The following is a 9704-nucleotide window of genomic DNA, read 5'->3' on the forward strand; positions in this document are numbered from 1 at the left end:
GCAAGAGAAAGGCATTGATGCTATGGACTGGCCCGCCCGTTCCCCAGACCTGAATCCAATTGAGCACATCTGGGACATCATGTCTCGCTCCATCCACCAATGCCACGTTGCACCACAAACTGTCCAGGAGTTGGCGGATGCTTTAGTCCAGGTCTGGGAGGAGATCCCTCAGGAGACCATCCGCCACCTCATCAGGAGCATGCCCAGGCGTTGTAGGGAGGTCATACAGGCACATGGAGGCCACACACACTACTGAGCCTCATTTTGACTTGTTTTAAGGACATTACATCAAAGTTGGATCAGCCTGTAGTGTGGTTTTCCACTTTAATTTTGAGGGTGACTCCAAATCCAGTCCAATCTTGAAGGAGTTCCCACATATGCTGAGCACTTGTTGGAACTCCTTCACTCTGCTGTCCGACTCATCCCAAACCATCCCAACTGGGTTGAGGTCGGGGGATTGTGAAGGCCAGGTCATCTGATGCAGCACTCCATCACTCTCCTTCTTGGTAAAATAGCCCTTACACAGGCTGGAGGTGTGTTGGGTCATTGTCCTGTTGAGAAACAAATTATAGTCCCACTAAGCCCAAACCAGATGGGATGGCGTATCGCTGCAGAATTCTGTGGTAGCCATGCTGGTTAAGTGTTAAATTGAATTCTAAATAAATCAAAGGCAGTGTTACCAGCAAAGCACCCCCACACCATAACACCTCCTCCTCCATGCTTTACGGTGGGAATTATACATGCGGAGATCATCCGTTCACCAACACCACGTATCAAAAAGACACGGCGGTTGGAACCAAAAATGTCAAATTTGGACTCCAGACCAAAGGACAAATTTCCACCGTTCTAATGTCCATTGCTCGTGTTTCTTGGCCCAAGCAGGTCTCTTCTTCTTATTGGTGTCCTTTAGTAGTGGTTTCTTTGCAGCAATTCAACCATGAAGGCCTAATTCACACAGTCCCCTCTGAACAGTTGATGTTGAGCTGTGTCTGTGACTTGAACTCTGTGAAGCATTTATTTGGGCTGCAATTTCTGAGGCTGGTAACTCTAATGAACTTATCCTCTGCAGCAGAGGTAACTCTGGGTCTTCCTTTCCTGTGGCGGTCCTCATGAGAGCCAGTTTCATCATAGCGCTTGATGGCATTTGCGACTGCACTTAAAGACATTTTCAAAGTTCTTGAAATGTTCGGTATTGACTGACCTTCATGTCTTAAAGTAATGATGGACTGTTATTTGTCTTTGCTTATTTGAGCTGTTCTTGGCATAATATGGACTTGGTCTTTTACCAAATAGGGCTACCTTGTCACAACAAAACTGATTGCCTCAAATGCATTAAGAAGGAAAGAAATTCCACAAATTAACTTTTAAGAAGGCACAACTGTTAATTGAAATGCATTCCAGGTGACTACCTCATGAAGCTGGTTGAGAGAATGCCAAGAGTGTGCAAAGCTGTCATCAAGGCAAAGGGTGGATGTTTGAAGAATCTCAAATATAAAATATATTTTGATTTGTTTAACACTTTTTTGGTTACTACATGATTCCATATGTGTTATTTTATAGTTTTCATGTCTTCACTATTATTCTACAATGTTAAAAATTATTTAAAAAATAAAGAAAAACCCTTGAATGAGTAGGTGTGTCAAAACTTTTGACTGGTATATACTGTATATATATATTTGTATCATTATTAATTTTCAGGGGGTGCTGTAGCACCCTCAGCACCCCTACTTCCTGCGGCTATGATTCCAGGTCACAATAAATTAACAAATGACATTGAAACAACGTTGAATTAATCAGTTTGTGCCCAGTGGGATATTCAGCTTTCCTGTCCATCCTATTGTCATAAACTCACCCAGTTTTGAGCCGTCATCGGCCTTGTCCTCCATTTCAGCAGTCAGGTCATTCAGCTCTTTCTGTAGCACTGTGCAAAAGATGCACAACAGAGTTACAGATGTAGTTGAATAATGTATGTCTCATAGGTAGTTTTACACTCAAATAATCAAAGTATTTCTCTAAAATGACCTTGTAATCAATGAAATGCTTCTTTCACTCACCTGCAATCTGGTCAATGTTGCTCTGAGTAGCCACTCCTTTCTGGAACTCCCATATCAGATTCTGCACCTCAATTATTCTCAGAACTGAAAAAGGACAACAACATTTTAAACAACCTGACTCGATCGAATTAACCTAAAATGTCGAATTTGTCTCATTTGTAATTCAACAGTGTATTCTTTATTATAATTGCATTGCATTACATGTGATCTCTCAGGATGGGTTAAATCAGTGGAAAACTCACTCCTTTGTCCGTTGGAACTTTTTTCCTGCAGTTCGTTGCTCTTCGTTTTTAATTCTCGGTTCTTCTGCTCCAGTTGCTTCTGCAGCTCTGAGAGACAGACACAGTTAAAATATAACAAATTAAACCATGTCAGTTTTTCTTTACAGAACAACCCTTCTGCAGAGCATGGAATAATGAGGGGAAAGCACTGGCAGTGACACTCACCATCGATCTTGCCAGCTGCCTCTGGAGACATGATTTGAGTCCTCAGCCACTTCACTTCATCATTCAGAGCCACGATACTTAGAACTGTTAGAACCAAAAGGATATACTATTACTGTACAGTAAGCTACTGTCAACTGTTCTCTATGTAGAAAACACATTGTACATATTGTATATTAGAAGAAACTGTCCAACTGGCCTCACTCACCCAGTTTGGAGTTGCCTGAATTTTGACTGTTAAGTAAGTTTATCTTGTCCTCTAATTCACCCTTCACCCCTGTGAGAGGCACACACAAAACAGGCAAAGGATCATAAAGGGAGTTTCAACATCTCAGAATGTCATCACAATGTATGAGAACTAGTTTATTTTAAATGTTAAATGTTGAGGACATGGTAAATGAAACATATTTCCAGGTAGAATGTTATGGCTTTAGTGATAGGAAGAAGACATAGTCTCACGGTCATATTTGTTCTCGAGACTGAAACACGTTGCATTATTCTCCTTCAGCTGTTTCTGCAGGTCTGTTTTAAAAGGAAGGAGCGTAATCTTTCAGACATTCTTGTCAAATGAACACAACAATCAAATAAAATATGAAATGTAGAACTGTGGGTTTTACATGTAAAGTAACGATTAGAGCAGCCTAGCGTTCTAGGCCTGTCATTAAACATGGCTGGTGGTAAACAAGACAGGAACAGAGGATGTGGTCTTTACCTTTGTTTTCAGCCTGAACTCTGGTAATCTCATCCTCTTTGTCCTGAACTTGTTGCAGAAGTGCTAGAGTTCAAACAGTTCATTTTGATACATATTAGAGCATCATACTACACACAAACCAATGAGGTTGCATTCACAGGAGGGTGCATTACATTTTACATTTTACATTTTAATAATTTAGCAGACGCTCCTATCCAGAGCGACTTACAGTTAGTGAGTGCATACATTTTTCATTCACAGGAGGGTGCATTCACAGGAACATTGGAGATAATGACAATAAAGATCTCACCAGTGATCTGGGAGGATGTTGTCTGCATCTCCTGTGTGGTTTGTATCTGTAAGTCTCTCTGCTCCCTCATTATAGAAATTATCTTCATAACTGGACAGAGAGAAAGAAAATGAGAAAAGTAACAGGCTGGGATTATTTTAGTCTGTATCCCTTCTTCAAATCAAATTTCATAAATTGTTCTAAATAACTATTGTATTATCTGGATAGTTTGATATGATCACAAATATCACATTTTGATGCTTCACTCACTCAGCTGCATGCTAGCCTCATCCTCCCCCTTCAGTTGTTCCTTCCAGGCTTCTTGTTGTTTTTCCTTGTTGTTCAAATTCTTCTGCAGCTCTAAAAAAAAAAACACACAATGCTTTTGACATTCTTCCAATCATGCAACATTTAGTGCAAAAGAGTTCACAGTCAGTGGTGAAACCATGAACAATTACAAGTAAGATTGGCATGTACCTGCATGTTGGGCATCGGTCTTCTTTTGTAGGTTTGATATTTGTATGTATAGGTTATTTATTGCATTCTGCAACGCCAGAATCTCCTCAGCTGAAATAATCAATAACAGAGCAGTTTGTAGGACATGCAGAGACACTAGATCGTACTGCAGCATATCTCATTGTGTAGAGAGACTTGTCCACTTACTTAGTTCAGTGTTAGTGTTGTTGTCAGGCAGTTGTAATATCTTGTTTATAAGTTGCTGGTTCATCTCCTTCAGTTGCCTCTGTAGATCTAATTTATAAAAGCAATTTAGCTTGTTCGGGGGGGGGGGGGGGTAATTCTGTCTATAAAATAACTATTTAGTCACCTGTCATTTTAGTTTTGGATTCCTCTGTGAGCTCTGAGATCCTTCTCTGTAGCTCTGTAACCTCACTCTCCAATGTGATCATCATCACCACTGAAAAGCCAAGAGAGACAACTTGGCTATGTATTCTGGAAGACATTCTCCAATGATATTCTCAGTATGTGTGCTATCTTGTGTGAGTAGGTGTCTGTTTGCCGTGCAAATGTTTATTTTCAGGTGAATCAGTTTCAGTAATCCAACCCAAACAAACTGACCTATTTTGGAGTCATCACTCCCTTTGGAGTTGCCCTCTAGTTCATTGATTTTGGCCTCCAGTTGTCTCTGTAGAACTGGACACAACAATAGTACAATTATTGATAAATACAACATTTGCAGGCACCAGGCTTTTGGAAAAGGAAGAAGGAAAGTATTCTATGGTAAAGGGATGCAGTGTATTGGAAAAATACAAAACTGAACATTTATAACATTTATAAATCTTGAGTAGTTTAGATTATACTGTACCAGTGATTTGGGTTAAAGTCTCCTGACTGTGTTTTGTTTTCTCTACCTCCCAGATCTGGGTCTGCAGTTCAATGATCTCAAGAACTAAAAAACAACAAACATCATTGTCACGTGAAATTACACATGCATGCTTAAAAAGTACAAAACTGAAGATAACTGCATTTTGCTATCCTGCATTTTTTGTGAGAAACTGGACTGAAAATGATTCCATGATTCTGAACCATTCACCACTACTGAACAGTAACATGAACACTGAAATAACAGGTTTCTTCTCTTACTACGTTGAGCGCTGCGACTGTTCTTTTCAAGTTGTTCTGTTTTAAACTGCAATTGTTTGTTCTTTTCCTCCAGCTGGCTCAGTAGGTCTAAAAGACAAATAAACATCCTTCATAAAGAACCAGTAAGGTAGTTGTTAACATTGTTATTTTAACACAGTTTAGAACAGTACAAAAATCATTACCTTGATTTGATAGACCACATTGAAATTGGCTTTTTTTTCACTAGGTTTCATAGCACTTTAGATTATGTGGGGATAACTCACTGCAGCAAATTATACATTGTAACAAATGTTGAACAGAGTGGAGTTGAAGAGTGTCTATGTAATTTTTGGAAACATGGTTATGGTCATGGAGAGAAGGTATAATAAACAACATTCTTACCAGTGATCTTGGTGGAAGTTGAGGTGTTTGTGTCCTTCTTCTGTAGTTCGTTCACTTCATAGGTAAGAGCTGTGATCCTCAGAACTGTAATGAGAAAAATAAGAAAATTAAATAAATATGAGTGACAGGGTTTCTACCTGTAATCTATCATTTATGGCAATACCAATCAAGTCAGCTCCACTCACCCAGGTTTCCATTGTCATTCGACATCTGTTCCAGTAGACTCATCTTATCCTCCAACTGAGCTTGCAGTTCTGTTAGATATATTATATTGTTTCAAGCATTACCCGTATTTTACCATAGTACAGTTGTTCTATAAGAAGTTGTTTGACATATCCCCCCTTATGATTAAAATATAAGAGTTGTAGTGGTGAGGTAATACTTACTGGCAATTTGATTTGATGTTTCCAGACCGCAGGATGTCGACTTCAGTCTCAACTGTCTCACTGTGAACTTCAGTCTAAACACTTCCTGTTCTAAAAGGAATAATAAAGAGTTTTAGAGACATTTAATTGGTCGCCACACTGGACATTGAATATTTGGTCTTAGATGCTGAGTTAAATTAAAGACTATTGGTCGCATACACAGTTTTGCAGATATTATCGCAGATGCAGCGAAATCATGGCTGGCTCTAGCCTTTTGGGGGCCCTAAGTGGACCCCCCTTGACGGCAGAGATAAAACATATTTGCGTTTTAAAGTTAATTACCTGCAATTCTACACATTTTGCCATGACATCTTTATGCCATGTTAATGATATCTGAGTGAGAGTGACAAAAAAAATCAATGGGGGCCCTCTGAAGGTCAGGACCTCTGGGCACGTGCCCAGCATGCCCGGTCGGTATTCGGCCATGATCACTACAAGTTTAGATAGCTGGCTAGACTAACTTATAAATCTAAAAATTGTTAGCTGACATGGGTAATTGAGTGACTGTCAGTGATTGACATTACAAGTAAATTGAGACCCTGACTAGTTGCTAAACATTTTTTAATAAATGTTTTTTGGGGTCGCTTATGTCGCTTATGCCTCAGCGAAATGCTTAAGTTTCTAGCTCCAACAATGCAGCAATATCAAGCAATACAATAACAATACACAACTAAGACATATTAGAACGAGCAATGTCAGAGTCCGAAATAATAATACTAGAAACGTTCTGAGCAAATAATGTAAGTAATAATACAAAAAAATACAAAATACTGCAAAGTTGGCTAGGAGCTAGAAAAAGGGTGACCGCGCTGTCAGCGACATGTATGACCAGCAGCAATACAACAGCTCACCCAGTTGAATGGTGTGGCTGGTTTTCTCCTGCAATTGTCTGTCTGTGTGCTCCAGTTGCTCTTTCAGACCTGAGAACACAGTTGTGTTAAAATAACATAGGTTCAATATAATCATTTGTCACATCACAGCATCTTATGATACAAGTATAAAAATAGATTTTACATGAAGAAGTGTTTGCAAAAGCAAGGTACTCACCCTCACAGCTGTTCACAACAGTGCACTGTAAAGAAAAATGTAAGTTGACTCAACATTTTAAAAAAATTAAGGCAACCAGCTGCCACACCATTTCTAGTTTGCTCAACTTTGGGGCAGGAATGTTTTACTAACATACAGGTAACTGCCAAAATAAAGGAAACACCAACATAAAGTGTCTTAATAGGGCGTTGGGCCACCACGAGCCAGAGCAGCTTCCATAATTTTGTGTTTTGTTGACGGTGGTGGAAAATGCTGTCTCAGGCGCCGCTCCAGAATCTCCCATAAGTGTTCAGTTGGATTGAGCTCTGGTGACTAAGATGGCCATGGCATATGGTTTACATTGTTTTCATGTTCATCAAACCATTCAGTGACCACTCATTCCCTGTGGATGGGGGCATTGTCATCCTATGGGGGCATTGCCATGGAAGCCAAAATAATCGCCTGCCCAGCAGGGGGGGCTGAATTTTTTATTGCGCTACAGAAGGCTATATCGGTCTGCTAATACAGGACTAGTAAAGGCCCAGTGCATTACTTTTGTGAAAAAATAATTTTGCCCGCACTGCAGACGACTATATCAGTCCGCTAAATACAGGACTGGTAAAGGCCCAGTGCACTACTTTAGTGGGAAAAAAATTGTTTCAAAAATACATATTGTTTTTATTAATCTTTTGTTTTTATTCTGATTTTTCAGGGGGTGCTGCAGCACCCTCAGCACCCCTACTTCCTGCGGCTATGGTTACCGGTACATTCCTGAGTTAGGAAAATGTGTTGTTTAAATGTGTTGTTTAACTTAAATATGAAAATGTATCATCAGCTGAACTATACATTTTAAGTTGGATGAACTATAATATCAACTTTTGCTCAACTATGTAAATTATTTTGATATTGACATGAATGTTGTAAAGTTGTTCTTTTGTTTGAGTATATGAATGTTTGACTCCTTTCTAGTTTCATTCATGATCCAATTAATGAACCAGACAGGTTCTTTTAAATATACGTCCTTGACTAACCACAGACCATATAAACAGGTACAACAATCTCACTAATGGGGAGAACAAATCCACTTCCTTTTTTGCTATATCTGTTGTAATGCATCAGATTATAAACTGCTCCCTGACAAGTAAATTGAAGAAAATAAAGTAAAATACAACTTGCCGAAGACATGTATTTTAAGCCAACACAGTATTTTAAGTAAAACTCGTTGTGTAATCAACTTAGTTATTTGTGTTGCAAAGGCAAAGTTCGTACAAGTTCTTACCTGACCAAGGGAGCCATTTGGTAGAGTGATCTGAAGGTATGAAAAATAAGAGGAAAAACAGAACATTATTCTAACACCCAAATTCTAAACTAATCACATTTGAACAGTATTATCCACCAAGTGGAAACCAGACAAAACTGTATGGACAAACAACTGTCATATGCTACAAGAGAGGGACCAAGCATGGTTAAAAAAGATTTGTGTATTTTGGAGGCAGAATGCATAAGGCTCTTATGTAACAGTGTTGCTTCCTTCCCTCTCCTCGCCCCAACCTGGGCTTGAACCAGGGACCTCCTGAAAACATTAACAACTGCCTTCTCATGTGGTATCGTTACCTATCGCTCCAAAAAAACTAACAAAAATCAAGGTCTCAGTGCGAATGACATCACCAATTGAAATATTACTAGTGTGCACCGTTAACTTGCTAGCCATTTCACACCGATTACACTTACATTGTGCTTCCGGAGGATTGCGTCTACATCTATTACATGACTTCCTGGCCCCTGTAAGACCACAGTGGGATCTACATTCTTTAAGTCTCTCTGGGTGCGAGGTTGCAAAGCATGGCCACCTTCATGAGGGACTGACAAACAAAACACATTAGTGTTCAATGACTGTCCATAACCATTTAAACGACACATAGAAATTGATATATTGTATTCTATTGCTATTATCCAGTAGTACAATATCTCTCTATGCTGTGAAAAAACCCTGACGCAATACATTTTCAAACTCAGATGTGTCTCACCATGTCTACTTAAAGAATCCTGAAGGAGACAGGGGAGAAGGAGGCCAATTAAAGTTGTCTGTATTCTTGCCATCATTCTGTCAGACAGACTTGTGCTTGTCCCACAGTCGTCTAGCTTTTATAAAGCTGGCTGCTCCCAATGTTTGTTAAAGTTTCTCAATACTCTTCTAAAGACCTCCCCCGGGGGGGTGTAATTTCTACCTATTTCCAAATCAAGAAAGCAGAGAACTTGACAACCAGCCTAGAATCGAGCAAATAGTCTTATCAGCAAATAGTCTTGTTGACGGGAAACAGGAATCTATTCAAAGTTCATAGAACTGATATGTTCTATTAACCAACCAATGGGTATCGGTCTGGAAGCGTCCACACATTCCTCTGGACAAGGGCCATGGATATACAGTAAATTAAGGACTTTATCATTTATGGGAAGGGGCACTGCTGGCACTGGACGATTATGGACAAACAATCACGGTTTATTAATTGTATACTGAACAAAAGTAGAAACACAACATGTCAAGTGTTGGTCCCATGTTTCATGAGCTGAACTAAAAGATCCCAGAAAGCTTATTTCTCTCAAATGTTGTGTACAAATTGGTTTATATCTCTGTCAGTGAGAATTTCTCCATTGCCAAGACAATCCATCCACCTGACAGGTGTGGCATATCAAGAAGCTGATTAAACAGCATTGCATAGGTGCACCTTGTGCTGGGGACAATAAAAGGCCACTCTAAAATTTGCAGTTTTGTCACATAGCACATTGCCACAG

The 9704-nt window shown here is 39.5% G+C and overlaps 1 protein-coding gene across 2 annotated transcripts in view; it reads right to left on the minus strand.

The window, feature by feature from the left end:
• The window catches only part of LOC121535637 (putative leucine-rich repeat-containing protein DDB_G0290503), a 63013-nt gene extending 53966 nt beyond the window's left edge, over positions 1–9047 (minus strand). For both annotated transcript variants that reach the window (XM_045205907.1, XM_045205906.1), the window contains exons 1-23: positions 8939–9047; positions 8643–8773; positions 8191–8220; positions 6933–6957; positions 6737–6805; positions 5847–5936; positions 5646–5714; positions 5461–5544; positions 5080–5166; positions 4802–4885; positions 4555–4629; positions 4304–4393; positions 4141–4227; positions 3955–4044; positions 3748–3837; positions 3499–3588; positions 3210–3272; positions 2957–3019; positions 2706–2774; positions 2501–2584; positions 2297–2383; positions 2055–2138; positions 1853–1921 (exon numbers count right to left, since the gene is read on the minus strand). In XM_045205907.1, the coding sequence (XP_045061842.1) occupies positions 1853–1921; positions 2055–2138; positions 2297–2383; positions 2501–2584; positions 2706–2774; positions 2957–3019; positions 3210–3272; positions 3499–3588; positions 3748–3837; positions 3955–4044; positions 4141–4227; positions 4304–4393; positions 4555–4629; positions 4802–4885; positions 5080–5166; positions 5461–5544; positions 5646–5714; positions 5847–5936; positions 6737–6805; positions 6933–6957; positions 8191–8220; positions 8643–8773; positions 8939–9014 (1786 nt within the window). In that variant the 5' untranslated portion in view covers positions 9015–9047. The remainder of the gene's footprint in view (positions 1–1852; positions 1922–2054; positions 2139–2296; positions 2384–2500; positions 2585–2705; positions 2775–2956; positions 3020–3209; positions 3273–3498; positions 3589–3747; positions 3838–3954; positions 4045–4140; positions 4228–4303; positions 4394–4554; positions 4630–4801; positions 4886–5079; positions 5167–5460; positions 5545–5645; positions 5715–5846; positions 5937–6736; positions 6806–6932; positions 6958–8190; positions 8221–8642; positions 8774–8938) is intronic.
• Between the last annotated feature and the right edge of the window lie 657 nt (positions 9048–9704).

The sequence above is a fragment of the Coregonus clupeaformis genome, chromosome 21, assembly GCF_020615455.1.
Source record: "Coregonus clupeaformis isolate EN_2021a chromosome 21, ASM2061545v1, whole genome shotgun sequence".
Classification (NCBI taxonomy): Eukaryota; Metazoa; Chordata; class Actinopteri; order Salmoniformes; family Salmonidae; genus Coregonus; species Coregonus clupeaformis.